Below are 21,814 nucleotides of genomic sequence, written 5' to 3'. Positions count from 1 at the left end.
CTCAAAGGGGGGCTTAAAATAGCTCTAGGTGTAGCCTGCTGTTTGCCCAGTAGATGGGCAAAGTAGGTTTTGGATGACACTGTACTTCGAAATATGGCCAACACAGCTACCTCTGGATACGTTGTCTGAGCTACTACTGATACTGCAAAACCAGGCACAACCGTTCTGTGATCTGTATTTTCCCAGCGGTCTAGTCCGTTTCTCTTAAGGGGACCATAAAAATAATGTTAACCATCGATAAAAGTTTTCAATTAATAGAAAAGGAAAGCAGATTAAACAACTTTTCACACCTTCACCGACTTTCAACTCTCCCCTAACCTGTTTAAATTATATACAGAGCAGCAACCCACAGGGTTATGTGTAGATTTACCCAGATATGATTCTACCACACACATAAGGGAACCTCTTTCCCTCACATGTCCCACTCTTCTTCCACAGACCCCTTGGCTGTCCCTAACCCACAAAACATAAAAGTCAACTGCAGAGCAGATTACCTGTCCTCCTAACTCCTCCTCATCCTGGCTTTCTTTGGTTTGAAGCCCAAGAGCAAACAACTGAGCACCCACAAACGTAACACTTTCTCTCACACTCCAGTCTGCTGCAACTCTGCCCAAACAGCACTCTAAATAAATCAGGTTTACAGTCACCCCTCTCTTTCTGCAGACTTGAGATCTGTGGTTTTGATTATTTGCAGAGAGGTGATCTCTGTTAAAGTTAATGGTGCGTGTGTGGCCATTCAAGCCTATGGGGCTTGAATATCCGTGTATTTCCAAATTCGCGGAGGTGTGTGTGTCCAGAATGGATCCCCTGTGCATTTGGAGGGAGGACTGTATATCACACTGTTAAAACCAAAATCTTTTGGAGGTCTTTCATTCATACGGCTGCCGTAAGTTGGAGCTGACATGATGGCATATAACCACCACCACTATCAGAATGAATCCCAGGGTATTATTCCAGGGCAGAAAATGATTCTCAGTGTGTGCAGGCTCACACACTAAATAAACAAAACGAAGAGTTGATCTTCAAGGCAGCTTTCCTTCTACCTGCACCAATGAACTTCACAAATAAAATAAAACAAGCCAATGTTCGTTTTTCTGCAAACACCAACGCAAAACAAATGGTAGCTGTGTAGTAACCCACCCAGGCCAGGAACCAACATACCAGCTGACTGGCTTGAGGCAATTTTTCCTTCCTGCCACATGTTGCATTGTTCTCCTTATTGCTTCAGGATATAGGAAGCCTTTGCCTATGAGGACCGCTCCTGTATCCTTAAGGGGAAAAGTATGTGTGGCTGTGAGTTTTTCTATGAAGGGACTTGACTGGAGACTTCTGCAAAAATAAGACTGAGAGAAGACTAGGAAGGAAGCTTAACAGCCAATATCATACCCCATGAAGAGGATATAATGTATATACTCAAGGATAAGTCTAGAAATGTTAGTCAAAAATTGACTAAAAAAACCCCGAGTTGACTTACCCATGGGTCAATGTAAATACTGTACTTTAACTCTTATTTTTTAAAAAGGAACTGTCCCTCGGTGAAAGGCAAGAGTATAATCTGTCCAGAAGCACTGACCCCCTTCTACTCTCGAATACAGTCTGCAGTATGACCACAAACAGTTATGCCTGCTGGAATTTTGGAAGTTCTCTGGCAATGTTTTCCTTTGCTTCTTTCTTTAGATCCTTTGTTACATGACCCTAGGTTTTACTCTAGAATTATCCTATCAAAAGCCATAATTTTGGCCCCAAAGCCTGCCATCAATTTATACATGAGGTCGATTAATAGTTGAGTGTATATGGTAAGTAATGGTCCTGGCAGACGTGAGCTGAGTGGAGCTAGCCTGAGGTCTGGGTGGGGTTGGGGAGTGCCCCCTTTGCCCCAAAGGACCAGCATCTATTGCTCACTACCAACAACATAGTACAGTAATTCCACCATTAATGAGAAATCACAAGAGGTTTAGTTTAGCAAAAAGGCTTTTTAAAATATTTAAAATATAAATATTGTTTTTAAAGGTGTGTGTGTTGTGTGCCTCAAGTTCTTTTCAATGTATGCCAACCCTAAAGTGAACTTATCATGGGGTTTTCTTGGCAAGATTTGTGGTTTGCCATTGACTCTCCCTGAGTTATGCTTTAAATCACAAATTGTTTTTGAAATCTTATATGTTTATTTTGACATCTGTATGGTTTTTAACTTGTATTGTTTAAATATGTTGCTAGCTGCCTTGAGTCCCATTATGAGAGAAACACAGTTGTTGATGCTGATGCTGATAATAATAATAACAATTATAATGCAGTAAGAGCAAAATAAAATGATGATGGGAGCAATGCAGCGAAGAACTACAAAGATGAGTTAAAAGAATGATAGATTCCTTCAAGAAATAGCATTTTGACAATGAATCCACAATGTGCAAAAGTAAAGTGGAAAAGGCTCTCAAAGCACTTGAAAGAAATTGAGCACCAGGAACAGATGATATACCAACAGAGCTGTTTCAAGTTATAGAAATGGAATCCAACCAAATTCTACCAAAAATCTGCCAACCAATACAGTAAACAAAACAATTGTTCACAGACTGGAGATCCTCAATATGCAATCCAGTATCCAAGAAGTTTGTCACCAGTGGTTGCAGTAACTATCAGACCACTACGTTACTGCAAGCAAAGCAATGCTAAAGTTTTACTCTCCTAAAGTCTTTTGCCATATACTGAATGAGAAATGCCAGCTATCCAAACTGGATTCAGAAAAGGAAAAGGCACTAGAAATCATATTGCAAACATATTGGCTAATGGAGTGTACCAATGAATTTCAGAAGGAAGTCAAGATGTACTGTATAGGTTACAGCAAAACCTTTGACTGTGCACATCTTTTAAAACTATAGATCAGTCTAAAAGAAATGGATGTGCTACATTTCATTGTCGTATGTGTAACCTCACTGCTTCTTGGGGAGTAATTTTATACTTCAGTGCTGAGGTGTCCTTTATACCACAGGCTAGCAGTGTAACTAATTAGTTACGTCTGAATAATGTGAATGTTTAGATTACTTTAAAAAAACTAACTGACAATTAACTACTTGTGGGGGCATTAGAACTTAATGAACTTTTCAAGGTCTGGTTAATTTTTGAAACAATCATTGTCAGTGCTACCTTTTCCCCTTATTTGTTTTTATGCTCATCTTAGGTTTGACAGTTTGTCAGAGCAGCTGCTCACTATGCTGAAGGAACTACTGCAGAAACCAGAATTTTACCATTCACTTAATTATGACAGACAGCTCTGGAGGTGAATATTGACAGGACATCCAGAACTACCCATGGCACTGAAATGACGTGAAGAGCCTTTAGTTTATGGGAACTCTGAATGCATATCCAGAGCACTTGCAAAGCTTTAGATAAGTTTCTTTTCTTTTGAACTGCAGGATATATAGACCTCATTATGTTTGAAAGCTGCCTCCACCCTGGCAAACCCCCCCCCCCCAAAAAAAAACCATTTCAGTTGGGTCTGTTTAGCAAAATGTCTGTTTTTCCTTAAATGATGCAAGAAACCATATGCTACCCTGGTTCACGTAATGATTTTTTAAAATTGATCACATGTCCCTGGCAATGTCTTGCCTGAACTCCCACTTCCATGTGTTTAAGGGAATGGGTCAGATTACATCAGTCTAGTGAACCAGCTTCATGCTAAGGGCTGCCAGAAAATAAATTCTGTCTCCTCCATTAATTTATAAACCACACTCTCACATTTCTGGCAGATTAGATATAAAGTGCTTAGTAAGATAATGAATAACACATTCACATTTGAATGTGCCTTATATTCAAAGAAGATTCATAACTATCAAGCCTGCAAAAAGCTCTGCTAGGTGAGGACTAGAACTTCAAGCCGAAATGCTACCGATATAGAATGTCAACATAAGAGCTATTCAAAGTGTGATGTAAAAATAGCAACAGAAATATGTGGAAGCACTGTTCCTGCTTCCTTAAAGCAATGATGCAGCTAAAGTAGTATGACTGCATGGCTCAGATATGTCCTCCCCAAAAGGATCAAGGCAGAAACAAGTGACAACCATGCTCATAGTGTGACATTCTCTAAGGCTCCAAGTGTAAGCATACTTAATAGGAACTAAGGCTCACTGAAATCAATGGGATTGTATTAGCAGTTTAGTTTAATCTGGTTTATCACTTTTATCCAGGTTTTCTATAAGACATCCACAAAGTGGCTTACAAAAAAGAATGGGAGAATGAAATACATCACAAAAACGAGTACTCATTCCTGGGGAAATATGACTAGAATTGTATTAGAAATAAAATATTTAAAGTTGCAAGAAAAAGATTAAACACTGTGCTGTAAAGGAGATCAATGCCTACACATTATTAGGACAACGTTTTGGTTGAAGCATGGTGAAAAGCATGGTTATATAATTTTTTTTGTTACCTTTTAAAATTGTTAAAAAGAACTAGAAATATTTACACTACATTTAAACCCTTGCACATACTTTCCAATAAAAACACAATGTGATACAGACAGACATGACAAACTCTACCTATAGAAGATGACTGGGGGCTGATCAAAAGGTCCTCTTGGACTTGTTCGCTCCCTGGAACTGTCTGTTGATCACTCAGCGAACTTTGCGATGCGCTCACAGGCTGTGATACTTCCTCATGAACTTCCTCATCGCTTAATCTTTCCACTTTTACACGCACGTCTTCTTCAATCACCAGAGGTGAGCTGGCCTTGGTGCTTTCACAAGTCACATAATCAGCAATTCTTCTAGACGTGTCAGATGGGCCAGGCACTTCTAGAGTCCGAGAATTTTCTATTTGTTTCACCTTTTCTGACTGAAGTCTTCGATCAATTCCAAAAGGGAAAGTCCAAGGAAAAGCTAAGGAAGAATCTACAGGGTGACTTCTAGACTCCGCATAAGAAGCTGAAGGGTTCAGAACCTGTGGAGAGTTTGTCTGAGTGCTACATTTAAGCGGGCTTTCTGGTGACATTACTATGTAGCTTTTGCGTTTCCGCCGTGACTCTCTACAAACAGGAATGGTTCTTTCTACCACGCTGCATTCTGAGGACACAGGGGAAAGGCTGCCATCGCGAGAGGTGAAGTTGCAGTTTGCGCTGCTTTCCTGTCCTGTATCTAACACCTTTTCTTGTTGGCTACTTGGAGTGTTCCATAAAATGCTGGACTTCATGAACTCAGAACAAGTGCTAGCAACACTGAACATTTGCATATAGCTAGCTGCAGCCAAGACATCGATAATATTTTCTGTGTTAATAGACAATGTTGCTGTGTATGCATATTCCAGAAGGGGTATGAATCCAGTCACCGTCACATGATGCAGGTCAAGTACACTTTTGCTGTCATCTTCTCCTTGGCCAACCAATTTGGAACGAAAGAAGTCACTGCAGGCCGCCAATACTACCTTGTGCGCTCTGAAGATTTTGTCTTGCACACGGATAGTAATGTCGCAGAAATGTCCATCATTACGTAACATGTTAAGTTTTCCAAGCATCTCCTGACTGTGAGCAGGGGAATTGTGGGTAAATGTTTTGACACCCATTTTTTTCTGCGTTTTTGCCAGTATCCACAAAAGCAGATCAAAGTGGACCTGAAGGGGGGAAAAAAAGTCCAGTGAAGAAAACAATTTTCATAATATTTAGTGCCACCAAACAATATATGAATACTGTAAATGAAAAGGATACTATGAAAATATCTCAGCACTTGGGAATTCATCAGAAAATATCTGATACTCAATGCTCAAGCCCAATACAAAAACATCTTGGTCACTACTATAATTTCTGTGCTGTTACCAACTTACAGTTCAAGTGCTCTTCTCTTTCTTTTTCGCTGTGGTGCGAACTGGATCTGTAGTATATTGTTATGTATGAACTGAGCTAAACTGTGATTTAAGAAATGACAGATCTTGGCTTGTTTTAAAAAGTCAGTTTAAATCAGTCTTCTTCATCCTGGTAGTCTCTGAAAATATACTCCCTGAGGATGATGGCAGATGTAGTCAACATACCTAGCTGGTACAGTACTGACTTGGAAGTCAGTATTATGGAACTAACCATAATTCCTAGCTTAGAAGCAATGGCAAACTGCAATTATTTTAAACACATTAAGTGGGTGAAATAAAAAATACAGTGGGCCCTCTCCTTATGCAGGGGATCTGTTCCGGATCCTCCCGTGTAAGGGAAAATCTGCCTATGCTCGAGCCCCATAGGATATAATGGGGTGCGTGCATGTGGCGGAGTGGCGCGAGCGTGCCACAGGCACACACCATTGTTTTCCTCCCCAAGCAGCTTCTGTGTATGCTGGAAGCCGCGTAAAATGCGTCCACGCAAGGTGTGGGGTCACTGTACATCTATGGAGCAGAATCTAATAATGAACTCTTGCTGGACCCTCCCTGTGCATCCTCAAAACCAGCTCTGGAGGAACTGAGCTTTCAGGTAGCATGAAGAGCTACATGGGGAAGAAAAGAATGTTCTCCCTCCACAATCTTCAATTCAGGCCATTTTGAAATTCATTCTATCTTTTTGTACTCAACACAGGCTGCACATTATCAACTTGAGGGAAAGTCCCATGGGCTCTGTCCTGATGAACAAAACTGTTGTCTGCCTTTCCGACTACAGTGCTATAGCGAGGGACATTTCACATGTTATGCAAGGAATCCCCCTATTTTCTTGGTCAAATACGAGCTCAGGGAGCCACAACTTCTGGAACACTGTGCAATGTATCCACGCCACTCATGTAAGGTAAAACATATATTCTGGAACACAGAAATACATATAACGTGCTTACTTGCAAACATGATTTATATATACAATGGGCTTCTCCAATCCATTGGGGTTGAGTTCGGAGCCCCGCTGAAGATGGGAAAATACACAGATGGTTGTGTCCTATATTATTCAAAGGGTGGTGATGTGCATGTGTCAGCACATCCATATCACCATTGAATAATATAAGGTGTGGTGATCTGCAGGTGGTTGAATCTGTGGATCTCAGCCTGCCAATGAGGGCGCTCACTATACTGAATAATGGCTTCAAGTTTGCTATCAAAAAAAAACCCCAGTACTAATGCAACAGAAGAAACTTACATCAACAAATGTCATTTAACTTATTCTTCCTCCCCTTCTACTATGCAGCAAACTACAAGTGCTACTTCCTTCAGGAAATGAAGAAGCAATGGGTTAAGTTGTAAGTTTATGGAAACCTCTCTTGTTGTACCACTAATTATAGAAGATAGTTTAGGTTCTCCATACTGTGACCTTACAACCCTATGTCAAACATACCCAGAATTAACTATGACTAGCATGCCTGCAAACAACTTACTCCTACTTCTCCGTTCCAGTGGAATCCTCTTGAGGTGAAGGACAATTCCCTTCAAATGAACATTTTTCAGTCAAAACACACCCTGTGACAATACTAGCACAATACTCTACTTTTATTAATGTTTCACAAAATCCCCCTGCTCACATTTTATAATAAATTATATAAAGTTTATGTATTTCCCGCCATAGAAACTAGCATACTATCAACTGAATTACTAAAGGCTTATAACACAGCAATCACTCTGTTGATTTTCACCAAAGGTCTATTTGGTGTAGCATTATTTTTTGACAGCAGCCAACTGGGCCCCACTGAAAAAAAATTCCCAGGTAGCAGTTAGCTGTACTTTAGATCATAGAGTTGGAAGAGATCATAAGGGCCATCATGTCCAACCCCCTGACATGCAGGAAGACACAACAAAGCACTCCCAATAGATGGCCATCCAGCCTCTGTTTAAAAACCACCAAAGAAGGAGACTCCACCATCCTCTGAGGGAGTGTATTCATAGAATCATAGAATCATAGAATCGTAGAGTTGGAAGAGACCACTAGGGCCATCCAGTCCAACCCCCTGCCATGCAGGAAATCCAATTCAAAGCATCCCTGACAGATGGCCATCCAGCCTTTGTTTAAAGACCTCCAAGGAAGGAGACTCTATCACCCTCCGAGGGAGTGCATTCCACTGTCGAACAGCCCTTACTGTCAGGAAGTTCCTCCTAATGTTGAGGTGGAATCTCTTTTCCTGTAGCTTGCATCCATTGTTCCGGGTCCTGTTCCCTGGAGCAGCAGAAAACAAGCTTGCTCCCTCTTCAATATGACATCCTTTCAAATATTTAAACAGGGCTATCATATCACCTCTTAACCTTCTTTTCTCCAGGCTAAACATCCACTGTCAAATAGCTCTTACTGTCAGGACGTTCTTCTTGCTATTTGGTGAAATCTCTTTTCCTGTAGTTTGACTATATTGCTCTATGTCTTAATCTCTGGAGCAGCAGAAACCAAGCTTACTCCATCCTCAATATGACAGCTCTTCAAATATTTTAAATATGGTTATCATGTTGTCTCTTAACCTTCTCTTCTCCAGGCTAAACATACCAAGCTCCCTAAGGCAAACCCATCATGAAGTTTTCTTGGCAAGATTTTTTCAGAGGAGGTTTTCCGCTGCCTTCCCCTGAGGCTGAGAGCATGTGACTTGCCCAAACTCACCTTGGGTCAAATATTGACCAGAAAGAAAACTGCAGTCAAGATACCATCAGAAGTTTATGAATGGGAAGGACAGGTATGAAAGAACTAGATAAGATCCTAAAGTGCAAAGGTATACAACTGAACACTAAAGTTAGAATTGTTCAATCCATTGTATTCCTCATCACTATGTATGGATGTGAAAGCTGGACAGTGAAGACGACAGATAAAAAGAAAATCACTTATTGGAGATGTGGTGTTGGAGAAGAGTGTTGAAAATACCATGGACAGTCAAAAAGATAAACAAATGGGCCCTAGAGAAGACCAAGCCTGAAGTCTCACTGGAAGCCAAGATGACAAAACTGAGGCTGAGACTTTGGCCACATTATGAGAAAGCATAACCCATTACAAAAAGCCAATAATACTAGGAAAGGTAGAAGCCAGTAGAAAGAGAGGGAGACCGCAAAAAAGAGGGAAAGACTTGATCTAGGAAGTCACGGTCCTGAGTCTGCAGGAACTAAGCAGAGCAGTGGAGGATAGGGGGTTCTGGAGATCTCTCATCTACAGGGTTGCCATGAGTGGGGTTGACTCAAAGGCAGTTAACAACAGCAGCAACAACGACAAGAAAGTTATTCTGAGTGTTAAAAGGTGTAAATCATGGAAGGCAGCTTATTAACCTTGCTTTCAGGAATTCCTGATCAATAAATCAATCAATAAAGCCTATAATTTAAAAGAATAATGAACGACCTATTGGACAACTAAATCTCCAATTTGGAATTTCCTTATCTGTGTACATATACAAAAACTATCAGGGAAAGTGTGTTTTCCAGTAGTATTTCGTAGGATAGTGAAAAAATTACAAGAGATGAGTCAACAACATTTCAAGTGCTGGAAGAGTTTAATTGCTCCATCTGATACTGTGGCTGCTTTCAGTAATACTCATGGATTTCTAAATATAGCACAACTTTCTCCCTGGAGTGGACATCTAAGGTCAGTTTCTTAAGACAGTCTTGCTGAAAGATACATGTTTATGTATAAATGGTGTCGTTACAACGCTGTATTATCCAAGATACACTTTACCAGCTCTTTGTTGGTTATGTGGATCGTAGTCCTGCACAGAGTTAGGCTGCCTAACTCCTGATGAAGACTAGTGGATCTACTTTTTCTTCCAGACATTACCTTCCTTGAATTGTTACCCTAATGAGATTTATAGTGCGAAGCATTAACGTATATAAATATAAAATTAAAAAAATAAAACCATTTAAAAAGTTAAAACAGCTATACCCTAAAATGTAAAATGTGTTAAAAACTCTATACAAACCTTAAAATCTAAACTACACAGCATTTAAAGCCCAACCTTTGTCAGTTTGTAAAAGCCAGATGGCACAAGCATGTTTTTATCTGCTGCTGAAAGGTGAGCAGAGATGGGACAACCCTGGCCTCTTTAGGGAGGGAGTTCCAGAGTCTGGAAGCAGCCAGCGAGAAGCCTCCCTCTTGTTCCCACCAAATGAGCCTGAGAAGATGATGGGACAGAGAGAAGGGCCTCTCCAGATGATCATAGAGCTCTAATGAGCTCATAAAGAGAGATATGGTCCTTCAAATAACCTGGACCCAAGCCATATAGGCTTTTACAGGTTGAAACCAACACTCTGAATTTGTGCCCAGAAACTGACAGGCAGGCCAGATCTATCTTCTTCAGGAACGGGTGCAGTTGGTCCACTAGGTTTAACAACGCAAACACACTCCTGGTCACTGCCAAAACCTGGGCCTCCAGGTTCAGTGCTGAATCCAGAAGTACCCCCAAACTACAAACCTGAGCTTTCAGGAGGAGTGTAAACCCAACTAACACAGGCTGAGTCCCTATTCCCGATCTGTCTTTTGAATGACTAGGAGCACCTCCATCTTGTCTGGATGAAGCTTCAATTTGTTTGCCGTCATCCAGTCCATTACAGCGGCCAGTCATTGGTTTAGTATAGAATCAACTTCGTTGGAATTAGATGGAAAGAGTGATAAGAGTTTGGTATGATCAGCATACAGGTGACACCTTACTCCAAAACACTGGACAATCTCTCCCAGCAGTTTCATGTAGATGTTAAAGTCCATGGGGGACAAGACTGAACCATGAAGGACCCCACAGGGCAATGGCCAAGGAGTTGAACAGGAATCCTACAGCACCACCTTTTGAGGGCGCCCCTCCAAGAAATAATGGGGCCATTGTAAAACTGTACCTTTAACACCATGCTGGCTCAGGATCCACTGCTTTTTTTGTATTCTGTAACATCGGAAATCACCTAACAATTGTTAAGCAACAATTCTATAACTACTAATAATGCTACCCTTGTATCTTAGACCTGAAACTTGCAAAAGCAACAGCATACTGTACTTTAAAATGGATCATTTTGAAAAAGGATAGCCCTTCCTAAGAGGGTCTTCAGCTTTCTACTTCAGGCTTTTAAAAATACTCTCCCCATATACAGAAACACATGCATTTCTGGGGGTTTTCACTGCTACATATTGTGCTACTACTCTTCTGAAGTGTTCCAGGTGTGCATGCATTTTAATAACCCATCCCTTTTACTTACATAAACCATTTCTTTAAAAGGAAGTGACTTTCAGGAATCTTGCTCAAGTTTAAACAAGACAAGTATCTGGTAAGGTCCTTACCTTTCTACAATGACTTAATTGTACACTGAATCATTTGTCTGAATGAAATGATTCATTGTATACTGAGCACCATCCTCCTTAAATAAATCCAGTGCTGCCTTAACACCCTCCCTATGGAAGTCACTTTGAAGTATAGAGACAATCTGCTTGCAATATAATAAACATTACCAACTGATTGTATCTTTAGTTTGAAAAGACATACTTCAAAATATCTTCAGCAGAAACTGTCTTAGAAACATTACATTTTTGTATCGTACACGTATTGTTGTTTATATTTTGTACGTGGATCAAGGCTCAGTAAATGCACATGACTAGACAAGCAGATTTCTCTCTATATATATATGGGAGGGAGGGGGAACACACGGAAGAAAGAAGTGGGAGAGTGTGTCCCAGGAAGGAGCTCTTCCTTTCATTTACCTTTCTCTTGCCCAGAGCAATAGGGAGATATGTCAAGTGAACTCTAGTTAGCATTTGTTGCAGCTGCCTAAAAAGAAACCCCTTGGACACTGCTTTGCTATGGAGCTTATATGACAGCTATGCAAGACTGCCTATGCCTATCTGCTAAACATTAAAGGCACTTTACCAATGCTCAGAGACCATCTACGCATTGTTTCCAAGACACTCGGGATAAACTGGCAGTAAAAATCTCTTTTGCCCTGAATTCTGGTAATCTCTCATTTAATTTAATTGGGGAGAAGAAGGAATTTCACTGTGAAGCCCTACAGTTTTGTTTTATGTAGGCATTAGCTTTTACACAGGCAAGGAGAACTACTGTTGTATCTTTTGTCAATAAAACTGTGGAAGGTAACCAGTAATGAACAGGTTTTATGCAATTGTGGCTACCAGTGCAAAAGTGCAGAATTTGTTTCTTTATAGTTGTATCAAGTTGAGAAACAAGTCTCTATACTGTACTTTTATCCCTTGAAGTGTTTACCTTAACTTTGTCAGTTTAGAACAGCAGTCTATTTTAGCATGTGCTGGGAGTTACACTTTTGGCCTTCCAATAAATGATCCTAACATCTGGGTACAAGCAATTGACTACTAAAGCTACTTGTAAATTTATTGGCCTAAATACTCTAAAGGCACCAATTCCTGTCTGATCTTGAAAGCTAAGCAGGGTTAGCCTTGGTTAGTATTTTGATGAGAGATTGTCAATGAATACTTGGGGCTGAAGGTTGTATTTCAGATGATAGAACTAGCAAAACTACTGTACTTTTGAGTATCTTTGTCTAAGAAAACCCTATGAAATAAACCTGCCCTAAGTCGATAGATGACTGAAAAGCACATGTTTGTGTAGTGTAATTATGTTACAATTATGTTACATAGCTGGACCAACACCACTGAACACACTTTCCTCCCCTGTGTGTGCATGTGCTTTTAAGTCACCTGTTAACTTTGGGTGATCCCATGGATTTTTCATTGGGCTTCCTTATGCAAGGAATACTCAGAGGTAGTTTTGCAAATTCTTTCAAATTTAGCAATAGCAATAGCACTTACATTTCTCTACTGCTTTATCGTGCTGAGCATTCTCTAAGTAGTTTACAGTCTGTAAGCCAATTGCCCCCAGCAAGCTGGGTACTCATTTTATCGACCCACGAAAGGATGGAAGGCCGAGTCAACCTGGAGCCCGGCAGGTTAAAATTAAAGGGGGGAAAAGGTTAAAAATAAGATTTAATCTTCCAAATTGGGGGTGTTTATCCCCGTCTCTGAGGAAAATCCTTAGAACAGCGGTTCCCAACCTTTGTTGGGCCGCGACCCCCATTGCGGGCAAAAGTCCCACCCGTGACCTCCCTGATTGGTTGGGAGGCCAGGTAGGGGCGGGACTTTCAACCGCCTACAAGCCCCAGTGGCCTTTGTGGCCGGAGGTCCCACCCCTACCTGGCCCCCCAACCAATCAGGGAGGCCACCGGCGAAGGGGCGGGACTTCCGGCCGCAAAGGCCACTGGGGCTTGCAGTCCCATCCTTGTCCGCTTCTCCTCATGGGTGCCTTCGATGGCACCTGCGGGGAGAAGGGAAGAGGTGACCCCGGCCCCTTCTAGCGCCGGCAACCGCAGGGTAAAAGGGAGGAGGGGAAGGCAGGGGAGAATCCCAACCTGGCGACCCCCAAAGGGGTCGAGTGACCCCCAGGTTGGAAACCCCTGCCTTAGAAGATACAAAAGTGGTTAACATTTCTGGAGGGCAAGGCCAGTATCCTGATCGGCCTCAACTGGTACTCTTAACCTATCACATGCTACAGCTTTGGTATGGCTGGTAAAACTAAAATGACAGCCATTTCATCCTGATTACCTAGTGTTTGCTGAATGATAATGAAAGCGAGAGTGGCAGTAAACATGGCACTTAACAAACAACAGTCCCTAATTCCAGGACGAAATTGACAACACACCAGAACAGGACTGCATAGTAACCATGGGCGACTGGAAGTAAAGCAGAGCAGAATCAGACAGTAGGGAGATTTGGGTTTTGGCTCAAGAAAAGAAGCAGGGGCATAGTAAAAGAGAAATGCAGAAAAATGATACCTGTGGTCAAAAAGAAGGAGAAGAAACGACAGATGATAGACGAAACACTTCAAACAGCTTAAGAAAAATGAAAAGAAAAAGAAAAAAGAAGCAGAATTACAGAGCCACAAATGCTACTGTCCAACGATTAGTGTGCAAGGATATTTACTGCAACAATCAATGCAGAGAAATGGAAGCTGACAACAAAAAAGGAAGGACAAGAGACTTCCCAAACAAGATTCGAGAAATCAAAGAGAAATTTAAACCAAGGGTGGAGATGCTCTACCATCAGAAAAGGAAGATAATACGATCATGATGACATCAAAAACAGTTGGAGGCAATACAAAGAAGAGCTATATGAAAAATGTGAAAGGTTGAATGACACAGGGGAAGAAGAAGCTTATGAAGATGAACCCCAAATTTTGGAAAGCAAAGTGAAAGCCACATTAAAAGCAAATGTAAAGAATAAATCACTAGGAACAGATGATACCATTAGAACTGATACAATCCAAGTATAGTTCTAACTAAAATCTGCCAACAAATATGAAAAACAAAACAGTGGCCCAAGATTGGAAGTGATTAATATACATGCCTATCCACAAAAAAGGACACATAAAAGATTGAAGCAATTACAGAATCATTGCACTAATCCCAGAAGTGCAAGTTGGTTTCAGGAAAGGACGAGAAACTAGGGATCTGACCGCAAACATACACTGGATAAAGGAGTACACCAGGAAATTCCAGAAGAAAATCTGCACATGCTTTATGGACTACAACAAAGCCTCCGACTGTGTAGATCACAAAAAGATATGACTTGCACTTGGGAGTGCCACAACATCTGATCATCTTGATGTGTAACTTTACAAGAGGTTGCTGTCAGAACAGAATTTTAGAGGAACAGAATGGTTTCCAATTGGCAAAGGTGTCAGGCAAGATTGCATACTATCATTATTCAACAGGTATGCAGAAAATATTGTTCGCACAGCAGGCTAAGACAGGCAGTAGGAATGGAAATTGAGGGATGGAACATTAACAACCTAAGATGCAGGGATAACACAATACTTCTAGCTGAAACCAACAAGTACCTGGAACAATAAATGAAGAAGGTTAAGGAGGCTTAATGCTGAACATTAAGAAAACAAAAATAATGACCATGGAAGCACTACAATAATTCAACAAGAAAATCAAAACAGTCAGAGATCCCATACCTTAGATCAAATATTGACCAGAATGGAGACTGCAGTCAAGAAATCAGAAAATAACTAGGAATGGGAAGAACAACAATGAAGATATAACTCTGAATGCTAAAGGTAGGATAGTCCAAGCCACTATATTCCCATCACAATGTATGGATGTGAAAGTTGGACAGTGAAGAAAGCATTTAGAAAGAAAATCAACTCACTTGGAAATGTGTTGCTGGAGAAGAGTGCTGAAGATACCATGGACAGCCAAGAAGACAAATAAGTGGGTTCTAGATCAGTGGTTCCCAACCTTTCTAATGCTGTGACCCTTTAATACAGTTCCTCATGTTGTGGTGACCCAAACCCATGAAATTATTTTCGTTGCTACTTCATAACTGTAATTAAATAGGTGTTTTCCAATGGTCTTAGGTGACCCCCATGAAAGGGTCATGCGACCCCCAAAGGGGTCCCGACCCACAGGTTGGGAACCAGTGTGCTTGATCAAGCCTGATCTCTTTCTGGAAGCCAGGATGACTAAATTGAGACTGTCATACTTTGGCCGCACCATGAAAAGGCACAAATCATTAGAAAACAAAATGGTGATGGAAAAAGTAGAAGGCAGTAGAAAGGAAGACCAATTACCAGATGGTTAGACCAGTTCAGGGAGGCCATGGGCCTGAGCAGGGCAGTCAAGGACAGGGACTCTTGGAGGAGTCTCATCTACAGGGTTGCCATGAGTCAAAGTCAACTTGAGAACAGTTAACAACAACGAAGTCTCTTAGTTGGTGCCGTGTAGTTGTTCCTTGATGTTCTGGCCTTGTAGTTAGAAGAAGTGAGAAAACTAACAAAAGAATGGCTAATCAATAGAAACTACACTTTAATAGGATGAAGATATGTTTTTGACATTATCAAAGTTCCTCAAAAGGCCAGTAGGGTCTATGTTTAAAAGATCTGAATAATTAAAGCTGTACCTTCACCAACTGCATCTTGGCATTTCTGACTAAATAATAATAATAACATTCTTACTTTATATCAATATCTGAAATAAAACAAATTGGTTCAACATCAAATTGTCAACTACCCTCTTTCTCAGCTTCATTAAGTAAAAACCTATTTCTGTATAAATATGGTTAAGGAAACTATTGCTATTTTAAAGCTAAAATCAATGGAACTTCTGCTAAGTAAGCTTATGTTTATGATTTGAAACACTGTTGAATGTTACCTGCCTGCTGTGTTAACTTTAGTAAAACCAAGAGGCTTGTCCCACAACATTACAGTAAAATAAGTAAACATTACAGCAAAGTAAGAGATGGTCACTTTAGTTCAGTTCAGTACCTCTCTCTCTCTCTCTTGCAGGATTGCTAGATGGACAATGTTTTCATGCAGATAAAGACAGGAACAAGTTCTTGTCCAACCTGTTCTATCAGCATGAGAGGAAACTAGTTTTTATTATCACGTATCCTAAATCTTAAAGCATTAAATATCTGCCTTTGAATTTCACCAGAAAGCAGTTTATAGCTACTAGGCATTAGGTTAATTGCACCAAGCACTTATCATATGCCTAATGATGTAGCTATTAAATTATGTCCTTTCTTCTTAATGGAGCTAATTAGTCTCTTCTGCAGTCAATCTAAGAACTTCCAAGAATTATTTTGAGTATGAATGAAGCTACTGCCGAAAAGGCTCACGTCTCAAAACCTTACCATTACTGAATAGTAAAACCTGAACGTTATGGAAAGTGCTTGATCACAGCAATGTATGGGTGTAGGGCTTTCAAATGTCCCAATGATCTATGTTGCCTAGTTGTAAACCTTATACAAGAATTCTGCAAGGTGAGTCATTATCACCATCCCTGCCCTGCAGATGCGGTTTTGAGGCTGAGAGTGAGAGTGCCTGGTCTAAGGCAACCTAGTGAGTTCATGGCAAAGGGAAGATCTGAAGCAACTGACCACTCCCTTAGCCACTATGCTACACCAGACCATTCAGCAAAGTATAGTGCGTATTACTTCTCTTGCCCCCATTATATTTTTACGCTGGTGTGATGCAATGGGTGCAGCGCTGGGCTGGACATGAGAAATTCAAAGCCAGCTTCAATCTTCATTGACTATGGTGCTCAGCAGGTAGCTAGTCTAGTCACTGCCCCTCAAATGTAATTTGTGAGATTAAGGCAGCATAGCTTTCACTTCTTTCTTGGAAGGATGTAAGAAGTCCTTAAACAGTGACTTGTAACAACAGAAGCAGCTGATGAGTGAAACCAAAGTTGGATATAGATTAAACCTTTCCCCATTACTCCGTAATGTATTCCTATATAAATAAATACAACATTTATAAAGGGAACTCAAGGACATTACTCTGTGGTACAAAGAGATCAGCCTTCCCCTACTGCATGTTCCCCTGTGTTTCAGTCTATATTTCTCACCACCTCTGAGCACCTAGATGGGACGCATGGGAGTTGTACCCATACACATTTGGAGACCACTAGGTTAGCTATGTCTGTCAAAGAAAGTTAAGTTGTTTCTAACTTAAGACAACCCTATAATGGGTTTTTCTTGGCAGGTTTCTTCAGAGGGGGTTTGCCATTGCTTTCTTTTGAGGCTGAGAGAGTGTGCCTTGCCCATGGTCACCCAGTGGGTTTACATGGCCGCCCACCTGTAATTCACAGATGGGCAAATGATCGTGCTGACAAAGAGTTCACTTTAAGCTGCCAGCAACACAAGAATAACATGAGAATGGGAGGACATATTATGACTAACGCAAACCAGGATTCCTCACCAGCATAAACAAGGATCAGCATAAGCCCCAGTCAACAATACTGTGAAATTCCCTGTATCCCTGATCTTGCAAACTGATCCACTGCCTGTAAAAGAAGGCACCAATAATGTCACAGATCATTTCAGCCTGCTTTCTTTGGCTCGCTTGCAAACAAGCTCATACCCTGCCTTTTAGGTCAAGCCTTGTTTGAGGCAGATATCCCCTGTCTTACTGCAACCTTTGTTGTTTTATAACAGAAATCTTGTGTTGTTCCTAGAAGTCTCTCGGAAGATAATAAGCACATGTTTTAATTTGAAGCACACCGGGATATGTGCCGCTTAAGGGGGATTATGGATCTCTTTTATCAGTGCAGCCTTCATGCTACATACTGAGAAAATAATTCGAAAAGAGATATTGTATAACTGTATACCTGCTTTAAGGAGGAACAGCTGCATTCCTATGCATTCTACCAAGATCCCTATGTACATTATTAACCATATAGATGTCACTTTAAGGCTGCACTCTTATGCATTTTAATGCACCTTTGATAACTCAATAGGATTAAATTATCCCAACTCTTCACAAATAATGCTGTATTAATTTAGAATCCTTTTGTGGAAAAGTCTACAAAGCAGATTATTAATCTGCAAAATAACGTCATCTGAAATAGTTCATCATTCCAAGACCATCCAAAGTTTATGACATGAGCTAGGATTTGATTCTAAGTTATTTGTATACAAGTTCAATATCATCAGATGGCATACAGCTGGTTATCTAAACATACAATGTTTACTAGGGAGAGAAGAATAGGTGTTATGGAAAGGCAACTAAAGAGAAGTCGCCTTAAGGACAAAGCTCTGGAAGGTATCAGAAATGGCAGCACTCCATGAAGCAAAATGGTAGCAATCTAAAATGTTAAGTTTGGTCTTTAATACAACGTTTTATCCCATCTGTATTCTACTCAGTGGCTCACTAAATAGAAGTCTTATTTCCAGTGTTTTGAAAGCCTACGTTGCCCTTCCCCTTGCACCCTTTAGCATCATACCACCACAATATTTCTGGCTAGACGTCTGTTGGGCATTGTGGCGTACCAAAGTAAAATGATAGAGCTCAAGAGCTGAGGGAGACGCAGGTTACAAAGGAGAGGATTTCAGAGCTGCTGCACAAACAGATGAAATACTAAGGAAGGAGGCCTTTGGGGTTCTTCTTAAGAAACTGGTCTAGGAAAACCCCCTTACGTTACAAAAAGAGGGCAGACAGTAGTTCTCGATCTGGGGCAGTGAGCCACGTCAGTGTAAAGAAAAGCAACCAGGTAAACAGTCATGCCACAAGTGATGGTATTGGGTTGAAGGTGACGCCAACCTGTTTGCAAATGAACTGACAAACCTAAACAAGGAGCAGCAACGTTATGATCAGGGAGATTTGGAAATATGGGAGGGTAAAGCGTGCCAATGCAGAAAAGGACAGCGGCAAAGTCTTTCGAGGGAGCAGAAATGACACAAGAAGGGATTACGAAAACAGGGTTAACTGCCACTAAAGGTAGCTGTGATCGAGACGCAAGGTGCGCGGCTGCTAAACTGGGCCCAATTCCAGCACCGGGAACAAAACAAAACAATTCTTATCACACAAAGCAAGCACGAAAAAGGCGGTCTAGTGGACAACATCACCATCAACACAGAGAAAGATAAGAACTGTTAGGCTTAAGGGAGTGATAAAGCCATCTACTTCTTTAAGAGTATTTACTACCTGCACATAGATGTATACTGTATGCCCATTTCGAAAGTGTGAAACACAGGAACAGCTGAACACAGGTAAATAATGCGGGAGGGAGCATGCTTTACAGATTTCTGTTTGTGATCACACGCAAACATAGTAAGTTGAAGCATGTACTCAGAGAGCAAGTGTGGTGTAATGCTCTGAGTGCTGGACTAAGGCGGCATACGCACCCCAGAAATAACCCAGATTGATACCACTTTAACTGCCGTGGCTCAACGCTGTGGAGTTCTGAGAGCGGTAGTTCTGTGAGATGTTTAGCCTTCTCTCTCTCTCAGAGAGCTCCGGTGCCACAACAAACTACAAATCCCAGGATTCCACAGCACTGAGCCGTGGCAGGTAAAGTAATGCCAACCTGGGTTATCTCTGCAGTGTGGCCTCTGGGAGACGACTAGCTGATCTTGGGCAAGTCACACTCTCTCAGCCTCAGACGATGGCAATGGCAACCCTCCTCCCAAAAGCAGACCTTGCCAAGAAAACCTCATGATAGGTCTAACTTCGTTGTTGTTGAGTGCTGAAATGTACATAATAACAAAGAAAATGAAGGCGAGACAGGACAGCACACAAGGCCCTGAGTGGCATAGTGGTTCAAGCATTGGACTATGACCGTTTCAATGCCAGCATGGCCGTGATGAAACCCCAATGGGTGGCCATGAGCAAGTCACACTCTCTCAGCCTCAGAGGGTGGCAACAACAACAACCACAACAACAACACCCTTCAGAAACCGTCCAAGAAAGCCCCCTTCAGGCATCATTGGTTGACCATGCCACACTCTCCCAAGTCTCAGAGAATGGCAATGGCAAAACCCTTCTTAAGAAACTGGTCAAGGAAAACCCCCTCTGGGTGACCCCCTCCTTGGCCAAAAGTCACACTCTCTCAGCCTCAGGAGATGTAAATAGCAAACCCACTTGTAAGAAATTGGTCAGAGACCTTCCCTGAGAAGGTTAAGAGGTGATATGATAGCCCTGTTTAAGCATTTGAAGGGATGCCATATTGAGGAGGGAGCAAGCTTGTTTTCTGCTGCTCCAGAGACTAGGAGCCAATGGAGCAATGGAGGCAAGATATAGGAAAAGAGATTCCAGCTCAACATTAGGAGGACCTTCCTGACAGTGAGGGCTGTTCAATAGAGGGACACACTCCTTCCTTGGAGGTCTTTAAGCAGAGGCTGGATGGGCGTCTGTCAAAGGGGATGCTTTGATGGAGAGTTCCTGCATGGCAGGATGGGCTTGGACTGGGTGGCTTTTGAGGTCTATGATTCCGTGACGATGCCAAGGAGCCCAGGGAAAGGGAAGGGGTCACTTGAGGCCGAGGGAAGCCAGCCAAAGCCAAGGAAGCTCAGATAGTAAATAAGGAGGCAATGGAGGCCTAGACAAAAAGGGGCGGGGCCCTGGACCCAAAGGGGGCGGGGCTTGTCCCGTAGGGGCTCTCCTTCCTCTTCCTCCCCCTCCCCACAAACAGTCATTATTACCTGCGATTGGCGAGAGGCCCTCTCTTCCTCCGGGCTCCGTTTCTTTTCTCTTACCTATATTGGTCCGCGCGAGGACCCGTCTTTCTGCCCCCCCTCCTCCCTATCTTTTTTGGCCCATGGCGGCCGCCGTCGTCGTCGTCACCGCCAACCGCCACTACAGCCGTTGGGGGGCTCTCCCTAGGAAAACAGTGGAGGGAGGGGGGCAAAAAGGAGATAGAGAGAGAGGGGTAGTGGGCCCTCCGTACGCAGGCGCGGTCGGTGATTGGGTGACGTCGCAGGGCCCAGGCGCTCGCTCTCTCTCTCTCTCTCTCTCTCTCCCCCCCTCCCCTTCCTTCGCACTCCAGGCAGCCTTAGCCGGGCACTTTGTTTGTGTCCCACAATGCAACGCGGCGTCTGCTAGGAGGGGGAGGGAGGATTGGAGGAGGGGGGGTGAGAGTAGGCGGGGCCTCTGGGGAAGGCGGGGCTAAGGCAGAGCGAGAGGGAGCGGGAGCGAGCGCTCAGAACCCTCAGAGGGGAGCGCGCTTCGTGAGTTCTATGCGCTCGCCTTTGAGGCGGGAGCGCGCGGGGCTTTCTGAGGGGAACGTCGACGTTCCCCTCAGAAAGCCCCGCGCGCTCCCGCCTCAAAGGCGAGCGCATAGAACTCACGAAGCGCGCTCCCCTCTGAGGGTTCTTCTGACTTCTGAGGAGAAAAAGAAAGAAACATACACACACTATATCTCTATCTATCTATCTATCTATCTATCTATCTATCTATCAATAAATAATATATAAACACACACACATATATATATGTGTGTGTCACACTGTTATATACATATAATATACATATATACAATATATAAATATACACGTAATATATGATATATAAATATACATATATATATATATATATATATATATATATATAACTATATATGTCTACACTTTTATATATTATATATTATAATGATGATATATAATCTATAAACATATATATAGGCCTGT

At 41.9% G+C, this 21,814-nt stretch overlaps 1 protein-coding gene across 1 annotated transcript in view; it reads right to left on the bottom strand.

The window, feature by feature from the left end:
• The window catches only part of LOC149307012 (zinc finger and BTB domain-containing protein 44), a 34,011-nt gene extending 12,830 nt beyond the window's left edge, over nucleotides 1-21,181 (bottom strand). The window contains exons 1-2 of the mRNA XM_089537602.1: nucleotides 20,831-21,181; nucleotides 4,530-5,595 (exon numbers count right to left, since the gene is read on the bottom strand). Coding sequence (XP_089393728.1) covers nucleotides 4,530-5,547 — 1,018 coding nt within the window. The 5' untranslated portion in view covers nucleotides 5,548-5,595; nucleotides 20,831-21,181. The remainder of the gene's footprint in view (nucleotides 1-4,529; nucleotides 5,596-20,830) is intronic.
• Between the last annotated feature and the right edge of the window lie 633 nt (nucleotides 21,182-21,814).

Source organism: Sceloporus occidentalis, unplaced genomic scaffold, assembly GCF_023333645.1.
Source record: "Sceloporus occidentalis isolate IW3139 unplaced genomic scaffold, rSceOcc1.0.p SCAF_9, whole genome shotgun sequence".
Classification (NCBI taxonomy): domain Eukaryota; kingdom Metazoa; phylum Chordata; class Lepidosauria; order Squamata; family Phrynosomatidae; genus Sceloporus; species Sceloporus occidentalis.
The sequence above is the reverse complement of the archived record's forward strand: the minus strand, read 5'-3'. Positions and strand labels throughout refer to the sequence as shown.